Source organism: Silene latifolia, chromosome 9, assembly GCF_048544455.1.
Source record: "Silene latifolia isolate original U9 population chromosome 9, ASM4854445v1, whole genome shotgun sequence".
NCBI lineage: Eukaryota > Viridiplantae > Streptophyta > Magnoliopsida > Caryophyllales > Caryophyllaceae > Silene > Silene latifolia.
This window is the reverse complement of record NC_133534.1, coordinates 8996822-9021982: the sequence shown is the minus strand read 5'-3', so window position 1 is coordinate 9021982 and position 25161 is coordinate 8996822. Positions and strand designations below refer to the sequence as shown.

Sequence of the window (25161 nt, the reverse complement as noted above, 5' to 3'; positions counted from 1 at the left end):
AATTGTTCCCACACAAGTCATATGTATGGCCACTTCCTCCACAAAGTTCACAACTCGCGACTTGAGCAACTTCTTCCATGGGCGGCCCATATGAGGTCGCGGCTTGGTTCACTTGATTCTTTGAAAACTTCTCAAATTGCTTTGTGAGCAAGTCGAGCTTGGCATTTGTCTCGGAGTTGGAGGCATTTTCCTTAGGATATTTCCCGTTCCTTCGTAGCATGTTCCCTCTAGAACCATAGTTTGCCTCCGAGTCTACCATTTTTTTGATCAATGCCGTGCCCTCTTCATCATTCAAGTGGTCAAAACCTCCCCCCGCGGAGGCATTTACCATCTCCTTAGTTCTTGGTAGTAGAGTTTGGAAAAATGTTTGAGTAATGTACCATTCCGGTATTCCATGGTGGGGGCAACTTGCTATCAAATCTTGATAACGGTCCCAAGCCTCACCTAAGGACTCCCCATCCTCTTGTTGGAACGTATGGATCTCGTTGCGGAGCATCGCGGTCTTTGAGGAAGGGTAGTACTTGGCCATAAATGCTTGGGCTAAGTCATCCCAAGTAGTGAAAGTATCCGGTGGGTGAATGTTCAACCACCGGTCCGCTTTGCCCGTCAATGAAAACGGAAATAACATCATTCTCAAGGTGTCTTCGGACACCCCATTCTTCTTCATCATTGATACTTTCCTCTTAAACTTCCGGAGATGAGCATGGGCATCCTCCTCAAGATGACCTCCAAACAAGTCCTTCTCAACTAACCCGACTTGGGCGGGATGCATTTCAAAATTGTTTGGGGCCAAAGTGCCAAAGTTGATGGGATTACATGAATCATTATGGTTAGGTAGGTTGTGATCTCTAAGAGCCATTTGTGGTGGGTGGTTTGGTTCTTGATGTGGTGGTGTTTGAGGTGGACTATTGTAATTAAGGAAGTTATGAAAGGGGTTCTCTACTAAGGTCTCAATTGTGGTATTTGGTTGAATCGTAGTTGTTGTATCAAAATTTTGTGGGATGTGTGAGTTTGGTTGATCAATGTTTGCTTTGGTGGAATTGTTCCTCACTCTTTCAAGAGTCCTAGTCCTCAAGGTTCTAAAAAGCCTTTCGGGGTCGGAGTTGAATAGGAGAGCTTGGTGATTCCTTCTAGGCATACACTTGACAAATCGTAAGTCTCCTAGTGTTTTTACACACTAGGGAAAGGCAAAAATCACACACACTCTACAAACAACAATCAACTACTAAAGCAAAAATGACAATTGAGACAAGATTAAAGCAAAGACTCTAAATAAAACTAAGCATAACCTAACGCCATCCCCGGCAACGGCGCCATTTGATAATAGGAAATTTGTCGTCTACTTCCTATACCAAAACAATTTATAAAACCCGAAAAAGCGTAGTATTTAGTCGGGGTCGAACTCAAGGACGGCGGGGGTTGCTACCAAGTTCGATTAAGAGTCAAGTTTAATCAAAATTAAAAGAAAAGGTTTTGGTTATAATCACTAGAGCAAAAGACAAACAAGATGATGATAATGAATACGGTTAATTAAAAGCTAGCGCTTTCGGGGTCATCAATATGGTTTAGGGGGCAAACATGAAGATCAAAAAGGGTCAATGGTGAGAGATTAACCTAAGATGAAGAACCAATGTCTTGGGTATCTTAAGGGTGGCTACTAATTTTCATTAAGTATCCCTCCTCTCCTAACATACATCAAGACTCCCAAAAACTTTCATTCTAAGGGAGAATTAAGCAATAAATGAAGAAAGGCCAAAGCTTTCACTTGAGCAAATCAACAAACACCTTGAGTGCAATGCATAGGAAAGTTAAACAATTTCACCAAGGACCAAAATATTCAAAGAATCATGCCCATAAATCCCATAAAGAATCACCCTAAACCCTAGAAGGGATCTACTCACTCATGTTAAGGGAAATTATGCTAAATAGAGAGGAAAAGCAAACAACACAAGGAGGAGACATAATGAAGGTTGTAACAAAATCAAAAGACAAGGAAAATGTAAACAAATGATAAACAAGTAAAAGAAAGGAGAGAAATTTTACCAACAAAAGAAAAGATGGAAGCTTGATTGATTAATAGGAAGGAAAACCCTTCAAAATCCCCAATACAAACTTCAACAAACAAGTGTAAACAATTGACTATTACTAGAACTAACTAATTCTTGCTAAATTAATAATAATTATTGAAAGATTAGTGCTTGATTAAGGAGGTATTACAATAAATATGGAATGTTTTTCAGATCTAGGGTTATATCCAAGAGGGTTTAAGGAGGGGGTATTTATAGGCTATAATTGGATTAAGTGAAGAAAGAATGAAAAAGCCCAACTCGTGTAAAGTGCTCCTGTGCCGGCGGGCCGGCCGGCCTCCCTCTCCTCGGCAGCGCGTTCTTTCAAAAAAAAGCGAGAAAAATGAAGGTTGGGTAATCCCCTGCCGGTGGGCCGGCTGCCGGCCTGCCGGCAGAGAATTTCTCTTCTTGGGATTTTCTTCCAGTTCTTCATGCCAGGTGCATTTTTCCGGCGGGCCGGCTGCCGGCTACCTGTGCCGGTAGCGCGTTGAATTAATTTTGGCCAAAAACTTCTTCAAAATTTGACTAAGTATGGGGGTTGTGTCCCCTGCCGGTGGGCCGGCTGCCGGCCTGCCGGCAGAGAACACTCTCTTAGCTGGTTTCCTCTTTTTCTCCATATAGCCACATCCTCTGCCGGTGGGCCGGCTGTCGGCCTGCCGGCAGAGGATTTCTTCTTCAAAATCCTTCGTCTCCCTTTTCTTCATGAAAAGGCATTAGGATGCCTTTTCTTGCCCCAATTCCTCCATACTCGACTCGGTTCCTACAAAAGGACACACAAAATGACAAGTACGGGGATCGGGCACAAATGCAAGGAAAGGCACACGAAACCGACTCGTTATGAGCCGGAATGCGTGAAAGAAAGAAGGAAATAAGGTGCAAATAATTCATATATCAGTAAACTATACAATGAGAACTAAATTAATTGTTTCACTTTTTATTATGTTTTGAATTAATTAGAATTTTATTAGTTATTTTTTGTGTGTGTTTGTATTAATATTATAGGAGGATGACATACTCACATATCAATAACAATGCACGAAATTTGAAATAATGGCTATGGATCTTCTTTACAGATTTTTTTCTTGGTTTGGATGACTCTTTCATTTTTGTCAGTTTTTCTTTTTTCTACAATGGTGTATTAGAAATAGCGAATGGTAGCAAAAATCTTTAATAAATTGTTGACATGTTGATTGTTGCATTATTGTCCTTCACTCTTTCCTACACTTTAGTCTCCTTTGTAACACTTATGTTCTATTTTTACTTTGTCAAACAGGTTACAAATCAAATTGCTTAGCCAAATTACGATACACATGTCAATTTGATCTTATCATAGTGTTATAATATGCATAAATAGTAATTAGTTAGAAACCGATTCTTATTCTCCAATTCATTGTTTCAATACCAATGTGTAATTAGTTTTGTTCATCTTATTCTAATAATAATAATAATTATTAGAGTTCACCTATAAAGTTTTGATCCTTACTTTACTCTCTTACTTTTTATCTCAAATCTAATTTTATATATACTACGGAGTATATTATTATAACACAAAATGTGATATTTTAAATATATGTAACATTTCCTTGGAATTATTTGGAATAGTTGTTAAAGTTGCTCCCATAAAAGTTCACGACCGTTTCTTTGCAAGATAAACATAGGGCCAAGTACTTTAAAATGCACCAAAACGATAATAAAAACAGTATCTTCATTCAAGCAATAAAGAGGCAAAATGCAATGTTTGTTGGTGAAAAAAACCATTCATATTCTATAATCTTTAAGCCGATCAAAGCAATGGTTAAATAATAAAGAGACAATTGAAGAATCACTAATTAAAGAGACAATTGAAGAACCATTAATTGAACAGGCAATTGAAGAATCATTAGCAACTCAAACGAGAAAATTGAGAGTCATTGATTTTCTTTCTATAAAATCTCATCAAAATACCAATTCATATTGTCTTATTTGATACCAGGTTGTCGAATCCAACATTACCCGTCCTTTGAAAACAAGGGGCGACAATGGAGCGCAATTTCATGTTCCAATACTTTTTTGGCGTCAAGATTGTCCATAAGACCAGAAGTACCCGAAAATTCAATTTGACGGATTGTGTCCTCGCTTCAAAACAACCAAGCTATTCACATTTTGGTTTGCGTACCATCCAGAATCAAAAATTTGGTGTGTATTAAACTTTTGTTTTAAAATACCGGTCCCTCAGTCGTGTTCATTTATTTACCTTTTTTTTTTATTATTTGTGAGTGGTTTTTAATTAAAATTAAACAAATGATTGAGAGAGGGGGACTACTCCATATAAGTTATTCACAAATTAAACACTTAAACACAGTCAATTATTAACGATCCCGTGATTTTCACGGGCTCCAAAACTAGTTACTATATCAATTAGTTTGAATTTAAGTGACACATAGTCACATAGGCCATCTCACATATTTCAATGACATTTTTTTGGTTAAAAAGTATTTTTGAACTATGTTATATTAGATGTTCTGATCAAATATATGTGACATGGGAGTAAACATGAGACGCAACAAGAGTTGACCATGTTATCTTGATTAACATTAATTTTAGTTTTCTAAAGAACCCCCCTTATCCCGCAATTTGCGGGAGCCATTGAAGCATTGGGGTAATGTTGTTGTTGTTGTTGTAAAGAGTAACCATTTTACCCCGAAAAATGTTACCAAACCCGACCAACAAAAAACCAGCCCAACAAAATACGGTCAAAAATATAACCAACGCGCCTAAAACGAATAAACCCGTGATTTCCACGGGTCACAAAACTAGTTTCATATATTAATAAGAGAATCACAAATAGGATTTATACATCCAGTTGTACCATAAGAATTGTACAACCAAGGTATAAGAATCCGAGCTAATATGTATTCTTTCTGAGCTAATTCAAAATTCATGTTTTTAATGTGTAAATGGATGAACTCAATACTTTCAAATAAAGCTCATATTCTGTAACATAAAGCTCGGATACTTTATCACAAAGCGCAGATTCTACACCGTACATCATATATAATTGGTTGTATAGTTCATGAACTGAGAACCCTATTGTACATTTTTATTGACCTGTATTATTTATGAGCTTGTGAAAATATACGTTTTGGGTTATATATACAAGAAAATCCAAACATGAGTTGATATACATTATCATTTACACGAATTCTTATTTGTGACGGCCGATATCCGTCACAAGTTTCGGGTCAAATAAAACCCACATGGGAGAATAAAAACAAATCATTTGTGATTCTCTATGCACTCTACTTTATGTCTTATCTACCCGTATAGGTGATATTTGACCTGTCACAAACTTGTGACGGATATATCCGTCACAAGTGAGACCTATTGCTACAATAAAAAAATTGTGTCATGAGCATGTTAACTCGACTGCTTAATGATTCAACCTAACCAATCAATATTGAAATGAATTCATCATACTCGAACATTACGGCATATATGAATATAACATAAAGTGACCCAATTCTTCCTTGGTCAATCAACCAAATAATGATTTAACTGAATCTTAACCAATATCGATTTGAATAACATAAAACAATAAAGAATGAATCGAATAACCAAGACATGGGTCAATGTGGATTAGGCCCAATAGTATATATTTGTATTTTGTGTTTCATTGTCCCTCACTCCCTCTTATAGGTTTTGCCTTAAATGTTACTCATTTGTTGGACAAAAAATTATGTGTTCTTTTGATATAAAGCTTGAAGAAAAGGTAGAAAATGTTAAATAATTCAATTGTTTATTTTATTTCATCCACTTTTACATGCATTGGTTTTTCCACCCAAAACTTGTCAAATGTGAAATTAGATAACTATTGAGCATATAAAATTATATTTATCTTATCAAATGGTGTTGATCCGTATAAATAATGAAACTATTGTTCTACAAAATATAGTGACTAAGGGCTCTGACCCTCTGATGAACTAACAGTAGCCCTTTCTTATAATAACTCTGATTGCCAAAACTCTATCATCATCATTTTTCTGTCTTTCTATTTTAATAGTGGATACATTCTCCGACAATTGAGGCGGTTCAGGCCCTCCCTCCAAATATGAGGGTGGTGGTACATGCGGATGCTACCATGTTGAAGGAAAGTGGATATTGGGTAGCTTATATAGGTGTCGTTGCTTGCGATATGGACACGGGTGAAGTTCTCTGGTACACGACGGTTGCCTGCGATATGGCTTTCGGTGACCTAAATGGGGGCGAGTTAGCGGGTATGCTGTTTGGGGCTTACCTAGCCAGGTGCTTTAGGATAGATGTTTTGATATTAAAGTGTGATAATATACATGTCGTTGACATAGTTGATAGGCCGTTGTCCGAGGTTAAGAATAAGGACATGATGCCTATATACTCGGGTTTTCAGAGATTAAGGCAAGATGGTATGAAGATTGTTCCAAAGCATATTACTCCACTCCCTTTTACAGTCTTACTGTAACTCCCTTATCTCCTTAAATTATTTATATTAACCTGAGATTCATTGTTTCCTCTTCAATTGCAATTCATTTGCAAACCTAAGTTAATTTTTTCTTTGTAGATAGAGACCTAATTAATGATTAATGTTATATTTGAGTATTTCATCAAATTAGTAATTTTTATTATGTATAAATTTCAGTTTTATGGATGAAGCATTGAAGTATGAATGACCATACAACTTCAATTTATAAAATATAATAAAAGACTATCCTAAAATGACTAATACACGTCACGTAGACAAAGCCACGTAGAATTCAAAAAATGCCACGAAAAATGCCACGAAAATGTGCATCAAAACTCATTGCCACGTAATGGTCTTCTTTTATAGATTTAATTCATTTTTATATAAAATAATTTAATTAATTTATGTAACCCTTACAAATTTACATCAAATTTTCATAATTTATAATCAATATTGACATTTTACTTTAACTTTTGTAATAAAAACATGTTAATAAATGTCATAATTTATAATTAAAATTAACATTTTTATTGAAATTTTTGTAATAAAACATGTTAATAAATTAAAACTTTTCATATTACTTAACATGCACCCACCATTTTTATTAACATTTTTTCCTATTTAATTCATTTTTTTAATTAAACATTATATGATAAATTGATTAAAACTTTTCATAATACTTAACACCCACCAAATTAATTAAAATTTCTTCCTATCTAATTAGTTTTTGTAATATAATCAATATATATCTATCTATATTAATAAATGAAGCTTTTTTCGAGCGATTACAGAGAGTCTAATCTCTACATACTACTTCATAATAAAAATAGATAAATAAAATAGATAAAGAAGAAAATTAAAGACTACTAATCTAAAAAAGTCTTCTAATCAAAGACTATTTCTATCTAGCTAACTTCTTTCCTACGTATAACTTCATAATCAATCAAATAAATAAATAAATATTAAAGTAGAAAATTAATTAAAGACTACTAATCTAGAAGGAGTCTTCTAATCAAATACTACATTTAACTTCTTCCCTATGTATAGATTATATAATTGCATTGAATGTGTATAAATACTCTATGTCCTGCCATTATTGATATCATTATTTTGATGGCTCTAGTAATTTTGCTTCCATTAGCCTTTTTTTTTTATGTTTCTTACAATTCAATGTTAGTTTCATTGTTATTATTATTATATAATTAAGTTTTCATGATTTGACTTTGTAATTTTTTTTGGTAGGATGCGGAAATTACCAGAGGAGATGAACGCTGGGGAACGAAAAGACGAAATTATACCATTGCCGATTTTCGAATGTAGTCTACAATAATTTTACGACAATTATTCTTGTGTATATACATGACATGTCTCATCTCTTTTTTTAAAAAAAAAAAAGAAAAAAAATTATTTACATCTGCTTATTTATATTCAAGTTATTGTCATTTTTTTTAAACGATGTCATATTGCTTTGTTCTTTCTAGAGATGATCTGTGAACGAAGTGTATGTTATCTTCAATTCAAGCATCGGCAACGAGAAATTCAAATTTCAAATAAAGAGAAAGGAGGCCGAGATTGTAATTTGTCAAATTTTGTTATGAAGCTAGGTACGGAGTCTACCATTGATCTTTGTAAACTAACTTCTCTTTTCCTTTAAAAAAGATTAAAATATTATTACCGTGTTTTTAAACCAATCTCGTGGGCCAAATTCTGTTATAGAATGTGTGAAATTGACCCAAGTCAAATTATATCCCAATTGGGATTTAGAAACTTTATCACTCTATTGTTAAAAAAAAGGTACTCCCTCCTACTCTTAATAACCCTCCCATTTCATGCAGGGCACGAGAATTAAGAGAGGGGAGTATTATATGATAAAAGTATTGTAGTGGGTAGGAGATTGGAGATAGGGAAGGTGTTGTGTGATTAAAATAAGTATTGTTGTGGGGTAAGATGATTAAAATAAGTATTGTTATGAGGTAAGGTGATTAAAATAAGATAAAGTATAAGTATTGTGTGGTATTGTTGTGGGGTGGGGTGATTAAAATAAGTATAAAAGTTTGTCAAATAAGGAAATAGGGAGAGTATTGTCAATAGACGAAAAAGGAAATAGGGAGAGTTATTTAGAATAGGAGGGAATATTAATCTTATGAGATAAGATTTGAATTTCGTTAATTTTTAAAGCAATGAAATTCTCAAACAATTACTGCATGTCTAGAAAATCCAGAGAAATTTACAAGACTACCACATAAATACTACGGAGTACGTAATAATACAATAGTAGTGCACCTCTATTCGTATTTTTAAATAATATTCCTTCCTAATTTAAATTAAATCAGTGTATTAGTATCATATCCCAATTTAAGAATTATTAATAAACTTTATTTGAGAGTTTTACGGCAAACTACTTAAATTATTATTAAGTTGATTTGAGTAGCTCACAACTATAATTTTACGAGACTAATAATCCCTATATCATTCCATATCATTATATATATAAAAGAATCTTGTAAAACCGCTGACGTGGCACAATCTCCTTTGAGAATTAAGGTAATTCAGCCCTCACATTCAACCTCACAAAATCAGTTTTGCTTGAGCCAATCACGGTTTTGCAATATGGCCACATCAGCACACAAAAAAAAAAAAAAAAAAATCAAAGTCTAATAACGGTAAAATAGTAATGTACATTTCCAACATTTTACCATTTCCCAATATTGTACCACTATGATCAATACTTCTCTTTTTTCAATTCACATGACATTCTTGAGAGAGAAATTGTCTATTACTTTGCCACTATCCCTATGCGTGCGCTACAAGCCTACAACTTACAAGAAATATTTCATTTTCCAAAAAGAAGCCTGACAAAGTCTCTCACAATTCTCACCCCTCTCACCATTATTATTTTTATCTGTAACAAATCAATTCATCATCACCCTAACATCCATCGGTACTCTCATGACTTTCTATCTCCATCAGATCTCTCAACATAATCCCACACTAACCATTGAAAAAAAATGTTTTGAGAAACAAATAATTTACAACCCCATAAAACTAATTAGATGGATATAATTATACTATTAATTCCTAAAATTAAAAATATGCTCCATACAAATCGTTGTATTTCCTTAATAACCTCTACAATATAGGAAAATATATTACAAATTTCAATTAAAAAGACAACTTACTGAATTTATTCTCAAAAAAACTCAACCCATATTCTAATTCCTATTAAGAAATTACTCAAGAATCTTCAGTTTTCCTTCCTGATCTCGCTGTCATATTGATGGTCGCCATTTCAACTGAAAATCTGCCATTAAAGACGGTCGACGGTCGACGGAGCTTCTTTTGTTTGAGGTAATTATGAAACCTTTGTTCTAAAATTAAGTTAATGTTGTGATTCACTGATTTGTGATTTGAAGTGTGTAGTAATTATTGAATCAATTCATAATAGACGTTTAATACTTAAGTTCCAATTTTGGGGATTAATGTTATGATTTGTGATTTTTAATTGGAGCAGTAGTAGTCTGGGATTTTGGGGGTTTGTGGAGAATTTTGATTTTGATTATTGTAATTAAAAGATGAAGATCTTCGATTTTGGTGATGGTAGAAAGATGAGTAGTAATTATTGAATCATTTTATAGTAAAGAAGGTACTGTGATGGATATAATTGAACGATGAAACGAAATTGCAGGTCTCAACTTCAACTTGCAGGTAGATTAGATAGGACTATAGCCTAGGAGTAGTATTATTTGATTTATTGTGGGGCATGCCACTTTAGCATATGAGTTTATAATCAATTAAAAAAGAAACTAATAACATAAGAGCAATGCATTATGTATAGAAGATTAGCTTTGTTTGTCTTGCTTTTATAAAAGAAAATAACTAAAGTTTAGATGTACAAACATACTGGCATAATCAATTTATTCTGCAATTGTAATCGCTAACTACTTTCTGATTCGTTTCCTCTTGAATATGATTTTTTTCCAGGGGTTTAAGACATGTTTTTTCCTCTTGAATGCGATTTTTTCCAGAGGTTTAATACAGGTTCAAACAGGTAATCTATCGAAATTTGAGAATCCTTGATGTTTATATAAGCAAGCTTGATTCGTTCTTCATTAAACTACTAAGATTCCAGTCTCTTTTATTGGTAATATATCGATTTCTTTATCTTCCAACATGATTTGCACTATTCAATTTTTGGATTAAAATGGTGGATTTGTGATTCCAGCCTTCTTGATTCTAATCTGACATATTATTTCATTCACTTAATCCATCCTAATCCACTTAGAATTTATTGTGTCTATCCATTATTTATTGTATTTTGGTGAATTGAGAAGATACTACATCTTATACTTTGCGATGGTTTTCTTTTATGTCTCTGTCTGATGTCGTACCATTCTTTGTGACTTACTAATTTGGCAAGAGTTCATTCATGTTTTCCTAATATTTTCGGCAAAGTTATTGATTGAACTTTTGAAATAATGGTTCTTGCGTATTATTAGTGGAGTGCTTGGTCTAAGTTATACTGAGTTCCAAAAGATGCAATCAAGTTTTCACTCACTTTTATCATCCTCAATATGCTAATTTTTTTGTGTACTATTGTGTTTTGGGTCCTTTTTTTTTTTTTTTTTTTTTAAATAGGGTGTATTTTGGAGTTAAGTTTAATGTCCACCCATCCCAATTCCAATAGTTTGAGCACTCAGTTTTAGTTTATTAAAACATGGAATACGGACAGTTGGCCGCTGTTACAATTTCAAAGTTTTGTCGACTAATTTGTTACTTCGTATATGTATTTAACATATAATGAAAACTTTTTAGGTTCACTCTCTTTAGCTAAAATTTAGAATGAAAATGGTTTGTTACAAATCGAGTAAAGATTTTATTACATGGTGATGGTGACTGAGAAAAAATTATAAATTCATATGAGAAAAGCGCTTGGGCCTTTCTGATGTCGTCTATGTCTATGTCTTCCTCTGAGAAAATTTGCCTATGTATTTCTGTTTATGCACATACGGAATTTGTAAAGCGTATTTTATTTTAGTCTTCCGTGAACAAATTTGTTTGCTATGATATCAAACGTTCGATGATGCATTTTTCTCTAGGATACTTCATTTTAGCATCATGTAGGAGAAAATTATGTATTTTTTCAAAGTATGTACTCTCATGTACATCATCATCCCCATTTTTAGGCTTTTAGCCCCTCTTACAATTAACTCAGGAGTTCACCGCATCCACGATTTTTTCAGTCTTTTCTATGATGTGCAGCATCAACGTTGTCGTAGTCTTCAATTGTTGATTTCTTGCAGAATTTGATTTATTTGTTTGCACGTGTGTATTTCTTGCAGAAAATGAGATATTGTTGTAATACAGTGGGTAAAATTGAATGCGGCATTGGCGAAGAAGAGAAGAATAATGGAGTCACTATATTATATATATATATATATACATGTTTTATGTCAATGACCTCGGTGAGTCGACTTGGCCAAGTCGTCTCGGTTCTCTTCTTTCAAAAATAAACTAACCATTTATTAGCTCTCTTACGGGATAGCTTAGTCAGGTCACATCTCTTCCAGGATAGCTCAGCCGGGTTAGTAAGCGAGTATTGTGACGACAATGATCGACCGGAAGTCCGGAACGGGATAGCTCAGCTGGGTTACTGAGTGCGTGTGGATATAAAGAACTACTCCGTATCAAGAAGGAATATCAAAATAGTATAATTTTTTTGAAAAACACAAATGTAGGTACTACACAAATATTTTTAACAATGGTACTTAATTACTTATTAATTATTTTTCATTCAGCCGTTAATTAAGGGGTAGCAAGTAGAAAATTACCTCTTATTTTTCAAAGATAGATGGAGATAGAAAGTGTTACAAGAGGAGAGTAGTACTTAACATTATAGGGTAATTAAGTGAAAGGTGTTAGTGAAAGGTGAACACTGGAAAGATGTGACCATGACGATGGCTTATTTACATTAACGAACTTTTAAATTTCTTATTGAGTTAGTAAACATGTCAATTTTAATGGCGTGTTTGTTCTATAACTCTTTAAGTCAGGCTATGTGCTCATCATTATAACAAATAATTTGAATTCCAAAACAAAATGTTAATTTTTCTTTGTTTCCTAACATTATCTTAAAAAACAAAATGTACCGTAAAAAAACAACACATTTGAATGGATATGGAAGGAATTTAGTCATTTACTCTCGCTAATTATAAAATTTAACCTCACATGTAAAAATTCATTTCATAAATTCATTATATAAGGTTTTTTTAGAAAAAATTAAAAATAATCCGGTGAATTTTCACGGGTGTTACACTAGTTATCTTAAAAAACAAAATGTACCGTAAAAAAACAACACATTTGAATGGATATGGAAGGAATTTAGTCATTTACTCACGCTAATTATAAAATTTAACCTCACATGTAAAAATTCATTTCATAAATTCATTATAGAAGATTTTTTTAGAAAAAATTAAAAATAATCCCGTGAATTTTCACGGGTGTTACACTAGTTTAGATATATTATCATAAGTGAAAACTACTTGATAATAAAGTCTTACAAAACTCCTATCAATTTCATAAGTGAAAATCTTCGTGTCATTACTATTGAACTAATAGATAAAGACTTGAGGTAGTTTAATAATAGTCTCATCACAAAATCGATAGACGTACGCACCAAAAAAACAAAATCGATATATGTTAAAAATGCACTTTTTAATCTATTATACATAACTACTTTTAGTCAGGAAAAAACCCATTTGAATGTTTACCTTATTCAATTCAATTCAGTGAAATTACTAAGTTCAGTTCAACTTTTATAAGTTCAGTTTAGAAAAGTTAAATTAGACCCATATATGTTCAGTACACCTTCTATATGTTCAGTTCAACAAAATTAAGTGCAAAAGAACATGACCTTAGAATAATATTAAAATCATAAGATATTACAAATTGGCCCGGGCATCGCCCAGTCATTAAATCTAGTCTAGTATATATATATATATATATATATATCTTCTATCTATATTAATAAACAAAGCTTTTTTCGAGCGAATACAGAGAGTCCAATTATTCTGAAATACTTACATCAGTTTGACTATAATATGGAAAGTACTTCGAGACTCACCATTTAAGTCAAAAACTACTTATCATGATGAGATAAAATTTGATTTTTTAGTTGCTATAAAAGTAGGTAAATGCAAGTAATTAATCAAGATGAGATTTTATTCTCATATGCATATTTTTAGCTGACTTTTTATTCTCCTTATATGCATAATTTAGATCTTCTATATATATTTTTGTTTTATATTGTTTATTTGGAGTCTATTCTATTTATTTAATTTTGTGACATGCATAGTTTATTTAGCAATCTAATATACGAAGTTATGATTACTCTTCATTGGCTATTACTCTCAAACAAGTTTGTATGTTTGATTACAGGAGGATTTGAGTTGAAGCCTACATGCATGCTACAACGATAAAACCATTAAGGTTGGTTTTCTTACTCATGAGTATTAACACTTTTTCAATTTGCTAATAATATATCCTAATCTATCTATATAAATCTATACATATATATAAAGCAGAAACTTTTCGAGTGATATTAGAGAGTCCAACTTTTTCAGAAATCCTAACAAGAGTAGATTTTGAAAAAAATTAAATAAATAAAATTATCCTAATAAAAGTAGATTTCTTATTATTTAAAACAAATTTTAATAAAATTATCCTAATATAAGTAGACCAAATATATTTTAATAAAATTATCCATAGAAATTCGTAATAGTTCAAGTTATCGTATTTATTTTCCCCCGCTTATTGTCTCATACATTTTTATTTCTTATTATTTAAAATAAATTTTAATAAAATTATCCTAATATAAGTAGACCAAATATATTTTAATAAAATTATCCATAGAAATTCGTAATAGTTCAAGTTATCGTATTTATTTTCCCCCGTTTATTGTCTCATACATTTTTAGTTTATATTCTCGCATCAAAATTCAAGAAGCTGACGGATAAAAGATTGTCGCCGCCAAAGCTCAAGTTTCTATTGAATCTGCCAGGTTAATTAGCCATAGAATCTTGCGGGAGTTTGGCAACTTAAGTGTTGTTGGGTGTGAGGGAGTGTTGAGGGGGCTTTATGGGATAAATGGTGGTAGCAGATGGTGGATGTATGGAGTTCAAACTCCTGGTGCTCATCTATCACAAAGATTCAATCCATTTATATATTTTGATTGAATAATAGGATTTGTCGCAAACCTAATCAAAGATAAATACCTTAGGCACAAATGAATGTAGTAATAGGGGTCGGAACACAAGGAGACGGGAGTTGTTATATAAGTTGTTATGGGGTTAATTCTATCTAGCTAGGTCGGTTATCGATTGATTATATGATTGAGTTTGTAAACAATAACAATAAAGGAAGAGTTTAGGGAGGTCGGGTCACACATGCAAATTATGTAAATGTTCAAGTTAAACATAGGAGTTGATAAAATTGTTAATTGTTTAGGCTTAAAGACAACCACATCTCGGCCTTATTGTCAACCATAGACCGGGTTCTAGCGAACTCTTGTTATGACTAGGTCATCTACTAAAACATGCTTAGTCTAATTCAATTTCGTATCTCTCGACTTATTAAAGTGAATTAACAAGTTTAATCTAAGATAGTGATCATTTATCAAAGACTAACAATACAATGCAAACATGTGAAGAAACGATATTATAACATCGTAGTTCAACAATTGCAAGAACTACTTATGCATGGTTTCCCTTCTTCCCTAGACAATTTTAACTACTATTTCATAATGTAAACTAAACTAATGACAAATGATAAAGTAAACATGATATATAATTAGTAAATGGAAATGACAAAGGAATAACAAAGTAGTAATAGAAATACGATTACCTTTATAATGAAAATATAACTTGAATATAGAAGAACAAATATTTGAAATGGAAATTGCAAATGAACTTGGAATGTTTAAAGCAAATTACAATAAGGAAATGTTTGAGGGAAACCTAATCTAACATAAACTAAGAACTGAAATGAGAGTATAAAAGTGGTGTGGAAGGTGTGTAAGAGGTGTAAGAAGTGTCTATGAAGTCTCGGATCAACACCTTTTATATAGAAGTGAAGGGAGTAACGTAAACAATCAAGAGGGAGGTAACTCCGATCGGGGCCACCCCACCCGATCGGGGTCGTGGCATTTCCCATTTTCCTCTTAAATCCATCTTAACTTTGCACTTAATATTGATACAGATTTCGATGCTTATGTCTTTATGCGTCCGTCTAAGGTATTTTTAGCATCATTTAGTATCCAATGCAAACTCTTATCATGGCCTTTCATTTGGTCTTCATTTCTTTATATATCCACCAATTAAGATTGGTTTCCTCTTGCTCGGGTTTTCCAATTTCTTCCCAAAATGCCCATATGCTTCCCGAAACACCTTTGCATGATCAAAACTTGCTCTTATTAGCCTCGTGAACTTGAGTGAATGCTAATTTATCGGGAAAAAGCTACTAAAAGCTTAATTTCTTACAAAACACAATGAGAACAAGCAAACACAACTAGAACACGGAATTATCTCATTAAATCACTAACATAGTGCAAATGACATGTAAAATAGAGCTAAAATAAGGAGTTAAAATGTATATAAAATTGACTTATCATTGAATTACTGCATCATTATTTTAGTAATCATTTTATATATTTTGATTGATAATAATACTATGATTAATCAGAAAATTAAAGATATTAGTGATGATTACTTATTTGTTTAGTCTTGATCATAGTAAGGAAGGAATAAAACGAGGAATGATGATAAAGAATCAACTGAACTTTGGAGAGAAAGAAGAAAAGGTAAAAAAAAAAAAAGGAACATGTAATACGGTAAGGTAAGTTAGATAGAAAGAAATAAGAAAATAGGTTAATTTCTGTGTTTTTAACAAAGGTAACCGGATAAGCAGGTTGCCTTTCCAGTTGTTCTAATATGAGAGGAATGTTACATTAGTTGGTGATATTTATAGTTAATTCATAGTACAAAGTAATTTGAAAAGGACACTCATAGTTCAGAGTATTTTCATTAAATAACCCTTTAGAAAAATACTTATGTACATAAACGATAAAAAAATGATAGCAATTAATAAAAATGATTTTAAAAATACCCTTTAGAAAAATACTTGATAGGAATTAATAAAAATGATCTTAAAAATAAAGCATCTTATGTAACATAAACGATAAAAAATATGACCGGTAAATTAATAGAGCAAACAAATTATAAAGATCAAAACTAACCACTATTAAAAAAGAAACTAGTTTTCAACCCGTGCAAAATTGCACGAGTATGTTTTTGAGATTATTGATATTATGATTTAACATTTTAAAAATCACTACTACAAAAAAAGCCTAGGAAACCGGTTGAAAATAGCCTAAGAAACCAGTTTATATGGTCTATATCTCATAGTAGGGCAGAGCAAAAAATCCGATTATCCAAACTGATCCGATATCCGATCTGAATCTGATCCGAATGTTTGGATATCCGATCCGAAAGTTAAGTTCGGTTTGGATATCTGATCCGAAATCTTTGGTTTTGGTTTGGATATGGATATTAATATTAAAACATTTGGATATCCGATCCGATCCGAAACTATAGTTTTCTAGTAAAATTTCGAGAAAATAAAATTTTATTTGATATAACAACTTAATTAATGTTTAAAATATTAGAGAAATATCTAGATGGTACTTCAATTTTATGTCGAGAACATTGGAATAAGAATACTAAAGAAAATCATCATGTAAGACTAATGAATATAATCGTGTTTCAAACTTAATTTTAAAGTAAGTTCAAAAGTATGGATATCCGATGGATATCCGCATCAGATCCGATTATTTTGGATACCCGAACATTGGATATCCGAACCATTTGGTTTGGATATTGGATATCTAACTTCAGGATTTTTAATATGGACATCCGATCCGAACTAGCACTTTGGATCAAATACCCGATCCGTACTCTGCCCTATCTCATAGGTGTCTTAGGTAAGAAACCGGTTATTTTGAATGGTCTCTTTTATCATATTTAAGAGACCAGTTGTCATAAATAACTGATCTCTTTGATTCCTAAGAAACCGGTTCATAACCACACTAGTACAAAAATGACCCTCTCTCCTCTCCTCTTCTCAAATATGAAAAATTACTCCGAAGAAAACGATTTTGCGTTTATTTCGCACATTTTTTTAAAATAAAAATCAATCTATTAGTACTCTGTATAATCTAAGCTAATCTATTTTGAATTAATATAATCTAATTCTTTTAAATGATCTCAAAAAAGTGATTATAAATATTTAACATCTAAAAAGTACTTATTTTTTTGAAAAAAAAAATGTTTCAAAATCTTCAAAACAATCCGAAAGCTAGATTTAACAATTTATTTCAAAAAAAATCTCTTTAAAAATGCTCTAAGTAAATATAGGAAAAACCATAAAAACCATATTTAAAAATAAGATTTAGGAATTTATTTGATAAATATTTTTCAGAAAATTTCCAAGTCATTTAAATTGAATAGAATTTATTTCCGTTCTTGAAATATTCTATTTTTTTGTCAAATTGTTTTTTAAAAAAAAATTCAAAAAAGGTGAAGATTACATTCAAAATATGGGATTTTCTTAAATCAACGAAAATAAATTTTAAATAAATAAAAATAATTAATATAGGCAACAAAATAAAGTAAAAAGAATATTATTTAAAAACACATACATACATATATTTATGAATTTTATTAAAAAAAAAAAAAACAATACTCATTAGATCTATGATATTCACTAATAATTTTATAAAAAATTTAAAATCAACTTTTTAAAAATAAAGATCACGAAATTGAATGGAAAAAAAAATAGAGAAATATGAACAGAAAATGAAACAAAGATAGTTGATTGTGAGAGAGATTGACAATTGGGTAAACATTATTGAGTAAGGAGATGATATATTGTTTACAAGAATGAGGATTATAGAGAGAAATTATAGAGATTATGAATCAATGAGATTTACAAGAGATAAAAGTTGAGACGGCCGTGAAAGAGTGAGTTTGAGGGGGTGATATAATGACGATGACCGGTGAGGGTGTGTTTTGATGATAGAGAGCAAGGGAGAGAGAGAGGAGTATGAAGTATGTTTTGGAAGTAGGTTAGGTTAACATTACATTAAGGGAGGGTTGGTGGGCCTTTGGCTATATGTACATGGATTTTAATGGGTTATTATTAGGTTGTTTAAGTCTATTTTAATTATATTTAGATTTTGGGCCAAAAGTTTGTTATTGAGCCTATTTAGATTGACACGAATTATAGAGTAAGACGGATCATACTGTGAGACGATTCATTTCTACTACTCCTAATAAACTATTTATCTAATACTACTAATAAATAAGTTGTTTATATATACAATGAAATTGTCTCACCGTGTAAAACCGTCTCATGTAATAATGACTGTATTGATGCTATTGTCTTTACTATATTCAATATTGTCTATTGTCATGTAATAAGTTTGTATATTTGAATTTCAATATTTCTACATTTTCTCCATTCATAATTTAATAATAACAATTATTTAACAAGTTATAACCCCGTGCAATTTTTGCACGGGATTAAAACTAGTGCCCATGAGAGGTGAGTGGGAAAACACATAGGGGTGCCCCATCTTGGCCCTCTCCTTTTTTGTGAGAGGTCTTCAGCTTATAACGGGATTACCCCGTCACAAGCAAGACGCTTTATTCTGATATTGCATCTGAAGATTCCAGGACTCATTTTTTTTTCTCCGATAATCAATGTAATATTCATGTTTTATTCAAAAAAAAAAAATCTCCCGCGTAAGTGAATGAATTCCTGGCAAACCCACAGTCTTAATTACATAAATTTGTTGAGGTCCGAAATATTCACCATTTCTCTCTCTCTCTACTTATTTTCTTCTCTGCTCTCTCTATCTCAAAGCTACCTTCGCTCGCCCTTTCTCGCTCTCAAATTCTCGAAGGTTCGTTCCGATTATCTTTCTTGTTGTTATTGATTTAATTCGCATGTATCACATGTAATTTCTCCGTTTATGCAATTAGGTTTAGTATAAGTTTTATTACAATGTTGATTTAATTCGCACTAATCTTTCGATGTTGATTTAATTCGCACGCTGTCTTTTAATCGAATGAATTGATTTTTTCAGAAAAGGTTTTACAATTAGGTTTAGCATCAGTTCATTACGATTATGTAAGATGAACACCAAAATCATCTTTCTTGTTGTTATTGATTTAATTTGCATGTATCACATGTAATTTCTCCGTTTATGCAATTAGGTTTAGTATCAATTTCATTACAATGTTGATTTAATTCGCACTAATCTTTCGATGTTGATTTAATTCGCACGCTGTCTTTTAATCGAATGAATTGATTTTTTCAGAAAAGGTTTTAGAATTAGGTTTAGCATAGTTTCATTACGATTATGTAAGATGAACACCAAAATCATCTTTCTTGTTGTTATTGATTTAATTCGGACGTATCACATGTAATTTCTCCGTTTATGCAATTAGGTTTAGCGTCAGTTTCATTACGATGTTCATTTAATTCGCACTAGTTTGTGTTGTTTTAAGATGCGTGATTACTGATTAGTATTAATTTGACCATGTCAAGCCTTGCGATGCTCGTGTCTTCAAATCTCTTTTGTCCCTTAAAAACAAGGACAAAAGACCTAATGATACCTTTATGTAATCAGTTAGTCTTGTTGAAGACGGGTCGTAGCAAGTGACGGGTAATGTCACTCACAAAACGGATAGAGGGATAAGGTGGAGGCACCCCATGTGCTTCCCTCTCTCCTCTATTTAGGTTATTTGTGAGAGAAAATGGTAGTGACGGATACGTGCCGTCGTCAATGAGATTTTGGGAATACATAAATACTCTCGTTCTTTGTTGTGTTTGGGAAGTGCTAGAGAAAAGTCATAATAAAGTATGTTACCAAAAAATAGTACTATACTGTAAGTCTGTAAGTATGTTACCAAACTGCCTTTCTTATTAAGTTAAAAAAACAAATACTAAGTGGGACAGCAACAGTCAACAGTGACCTACCATCTCCTTTTATTAAATTATACCCTACTTACCCAGTTACCCCACCCTCTCCTATTCCTCTTATTTACAGCCACAGAACATTCACACATCCCCATCTTTCTTGCCTCTTGAGTTTTTTGATGTCAAACATGTTGGCTTCTGAGAAATTGGACCATTTTCTCTTTCTAGGTACCTATCATGGCAGCGGATAACTATCACGACTTCAACCAGAAATGCTTTATAGAACTTAATCGAGCTACTGATGACCTAGGTTGCACCAAAACGGACACGGACACGGACACGGGACACGGCACTCCAATTTTTTCAGGACACGGGACACGGCAAAAAAAAAATAATATACATATTAAAATAAAGGGAATTTAAAGGCCATTACAACCAACATCTAAACTTTGGTCATTTAAAGGTTACAAAGTCGTAAAACAACCAATACAAATGTCTTATACATGAAAATCAAATGTCTTACCAACAACAAAGTTCCAAATTACAAAGCCAAATTTAAATAAACTTTCAAGTCTTACAAAATAAATAAAAAGCATGAAAAGTTTCAAATTACAAACCCCATCAAGCATCATTACCCGATGTACGATCATCTAACTCACCAAGGTCACCAATCTCACCATCATCACCAAAGAGCATCATTTCCATGTCAGGCTCATCAAGGGAGAGATTAGCCACATCAAGACAACCAACATCATCAAGATTATCATGCTCATCTCCACCAACATCCCACATTTTGGTTCTTCCCTTGATATACTCTTCACTATTTCTAGAAAGTAAGCGTAAATTATTATGAATTCTTACCAAGTCTTCGGCTCGTTTTGGAGTAAGCCTGTTTCTAGTACAAGAGTGAATAAACTTGTAGATACTCCAATTTCTTTCACTACAAGAAGAAGAAGAAGGTTGTCCTAACAACTTGAATGCCAAACCTTGAAGATTAGGAGCAATGGAACCATAAGTAGCCCACCAATGCTTTGCTTCCATTAGAGACATGTCTTCTACACATTCCAAGTCTTTAAAAATGTCATGATCTCTTCTCGAAAAGATGGCATACTCGGTGTTGGCTTTTCTTCTATCATCCGCACATGGGAAAAGTCTCCTAAAACAAGACAATCTCGAAGACGAGACTTCATTATCAACATGTGGAGAAACTCGACCGGGAATTTCATCAAGCCACTTTTGAGTGTAGAACCTTAGAGAAAATAAAACAAGTATTAAGGATTATGACAACAAAATTAGTTACGGATGAAAATGGCCAGTTGCATCAATTGTTCAGTAGAAGTAGAAAATAGGCAACTTAGAAAATAATGGCTAGCTTATAGTTCAGAAAATGACCAGCTTAAAGTTGTTAATGTTAATGTTCAGAAATGTTAATGGCTAGCTTATAGGTCTGATATGTTAATGTTCTGCATGAATTTAAAGATACAATACGTATATAGAAAAGATACTACCTGTGTACAGAAACCTAATTAGAAATGTGTAGTAGACATAAATTTCATGGTTGTATAAAAAAACAAATAAATTAGTATAGTTACCTTGGAACCAAAGAATGTGCCAAGCTATGTAGAGGAGTGCTAGTTTTACTCCAACGACTTGTAAGAATGCTTTCCACCACCTTGAAAAAAGTGGACTCTTCACTTGCACACTTATGCTCATGCTTGTATATAGCCTCTTTGACCTTGAAAGACATACCCTCCCACCTCTCATATACCAAATGAAGTGAAGACCTATCCGTGTCACAATCTCTTATCATGTTATAGATAGGACGTGTGAACTCAAGGATATAATCAACTTTGTCCCACCAACCATCATCTAAGATCTTTTCCCTCACAAGTATAGCTTGCCCACGACGATCTTCACGATAAGTAGTCCACGCCTCACTAACTACCATTGATTGCAAGGAGGTTTTAAGAAGTTTCAATCTTTTAAGCATCACAACAATAGAAGCAAATCTTGTGTCGGCAACGGAAAGCAATTTCAAAGGAGAAAACTTATTGAAAATTGCAAGCCTCATGCCATGGGTCATTATGTAGTTCTTTATAAATAAAGCATCTACATGAATCTCCGTTATCCAATGACACTCACTATAAGTTTCTTCATTATTATTAGTGTTTCTAGCCGCACAAATGTTTTTTAAAGCAAGATTAAGAGTGTGGACAACACATGGTGTCCAATATATATGTGAATATCTTCCCTCAATTAACTCCGATCCCCCGCACCTTTACAATTACTTGCATTATCCGTTAACACTTGCACAACATTTTGATCGCCAACCTCATCTATTACCTCACTTAGCTAAGAGGCTATATACTCTTTGTCCTTCACCTCACCCGAGCAATCAACCGCTTTGATGAACATAGGACCACTTTCACAAGCAACCATGCCATTGATCAAAGGTCTCCTTTGTGAGTCACTCCAACCATCACTTACTAGACTAACCCCTTTCTCTTTCCAAGTACTCTTAATAGGCTCTAACAACCTCTCAACATTTTGTTTTTCTTGTTGAAGCAAGGTTGTTCTCAACTTATTATATCCCGGAGGAGTATAGCCCGGAATTTGGTTAGAAGCGGCAAAGGAGTAAGACCTCACATAATAAGGATTCCTTGCAAGATTAAAAGGTAACCCTCCTGTGTAAAACATTCTAGCAATTTCCGCATCCAAATGGTTACGACTTTGTATATTAAAAGTCATAGGAATGGTATTGGTGGATTTTCTTTTTTTACCAATTTGGATATGTGGTTGCCTAGAGTTAACATCGGAGGAAGAAGATTCATTAGGAAAAAGAGGAACTTTTGGTTTTGCAGCAGCTCTTTTTTTAGCCTCCACCGCATCATCCAATTTTTGCAATTTAACTTGATCATCAATTGAAATATTCTCACACGTACTAACTCCCTTCCCCGGAATTTTCAACAAGTGAGCCCTCACTCTAGTATAAGTGCCACCCCTAACAAGCTTACAAAAGTGACACTTAAAACTCGAATTGCCTCCACCTTGTGCTATTTTGGGCCCCTTATCAACAAATCTCCACAAAGGAGTATCCTCAATGTCATCACTTTGAGCACTAGCACTAGCACTACCACCACTAGAATCCATAGTTATCAAATTGAATATCGTCTGCAAAATATTTACATTAAAAAGCAACAACATTCAAGTATTCAACAACAAAAAGCAACAAGAAGTAATCAGGCCTGAAATGCAGGCAGTGAGTAGGTCAGTGAGCAGAATAATGCATTGAGCAGAGCAGGGTTGCAATGAATGCTATGAATGCTGCTATTATTATTATAAGCTACCTTGAATTGCCTTTATGCTAAATCAAAATATTAGAGCTCAAGTAAGGATGCTCTAAGCTGACAATCGGACATTCAAGTATTCAACAACAAAACCAAGGATATGTCAAATTGGGGAGAATCTTACACATCAGTACATGACTAATTAAGCCTGACATTCAAAAAGCATTGTCTCCACAAATCTAAGCTGCTACTCATCCGTATTATTTACCCAGATATTCTCCAGTCCAGTAGATAAAATTATATATATGCAAAACCATTTTTTTATAACAAGCTGGACATTAGGCGCGTTGCAACTGCATGAATGACAGTGTGAAAGTATTCCGAAAATTACCCCCAAATCGACCAAACCCTAATTTTCGATATTACCCCCAAATCAAACAAACAATATCCAAATTGAAAACCCTTAGATTTAATAACGACAACAACAACAATAATAATAACGATTGATTTGATAAATTAAACCTATATTCATTAATTAAATCTAGATTGATAAATTAGGGAAAGACGGAAAGGTGAAAAATACCTGGTTAGTGAGCAGAAATCGTCGGCAAGGGCTGACGGCGACCAATAAATAGCGACGGTCGGAGGAGGCGAGGGAAAGGTGACTGGCGAGTGGCGAGTGTGGTGACTGCGTCAAAGAGTACAGAGGAGATGTAAGAGGAGAAGGGAGAAAATGAATGTCGATATTAGAATAGAAACCAGATTTTGTTTTCAAAATCTAATATTTGGTGTGTCCAAAAGACACGGGTCGTGTCCAACCAACTTGGGCCGTGTCCGACACGTTTTTTTTTTAAAAAAAAAAAAGAACACGGTTTTAGGCGTGTCCAAGACGTTTTGGGGCGTGTCCTAGCTGATGACTTCTCTCATGTGGGTATTGAGATGCTTATAGCCGACTGGATGATCAGGGATGCTTATTATGACTTGGTTGATGCTGAAGATCATTACGATGCTATCCAAGCTGAGACTCCTTATGTAGGCCAGGCACAAGACCTTGCAGCGGCTGACCATCAAGAGAACCTTGCTAGACAGGTACATCAGGAGATGTGTCAGAGACGTGTCGACTTAGACCAAGAATGGATAAATACAGCTGACGCTCTTCATGCTGCTTCTCTCGCGGCCATGCATGCTGTGATGCATGGTCCTGCTCCTATTTGGTCTTTCAGAGTCGAGAATCGCAACCATCTTCGGACTGCCCACTACCTAGAGCAGAGGATCAATGCCCTTGCAGGAGATTATGTGT

At 33.2% G+C, this 25161-nt stretch overlaps 1 protein-coding gene and 1 non-coding gene across 2 annotated transcripts; one reads left to right on the top strand and one right to left on the bottom strand.

The window, feature by feature from the left end:
• Positions 1 to 389: 389 nt before the first annotated feature.
• LOC141603427 (small nucleolar RNA R71) lies at positions 390 to 496 on the top strand. The gene has a single exon (XR_012525305.1). It is a non-coding gene; the product is annotated as a small nucleolar RNA R71 (small nucleolar RNA).
• A 20553-nt stretch (positions 497 to 21049) lies between these two features.
• LOC141602405 (uncharacterized) lies at positions 21050 to 24586 on the bottom strand. The gene is made up of 3 exons (XM_074422700.1): positions 24445 to 24586; positions 22167 to 23745; positions 21050 to 21823 (listed from the first exon to the last, which is right to left on the bottom strand). Exons 2-3 carry the CDS (start codon positions 22655 to 22657, stop codon positions 21196 to 21198), a joined length of 1119 nt encoding a protein of 372 aa, XP_074278801.1. The 5' UTR covers positions 22658 to 23745; positions 24445 to 24586; the 3' UTR covers positions 21050 to 21195.
• Positions 24587 to 25161: the final 575 nt, after the last annotated feature.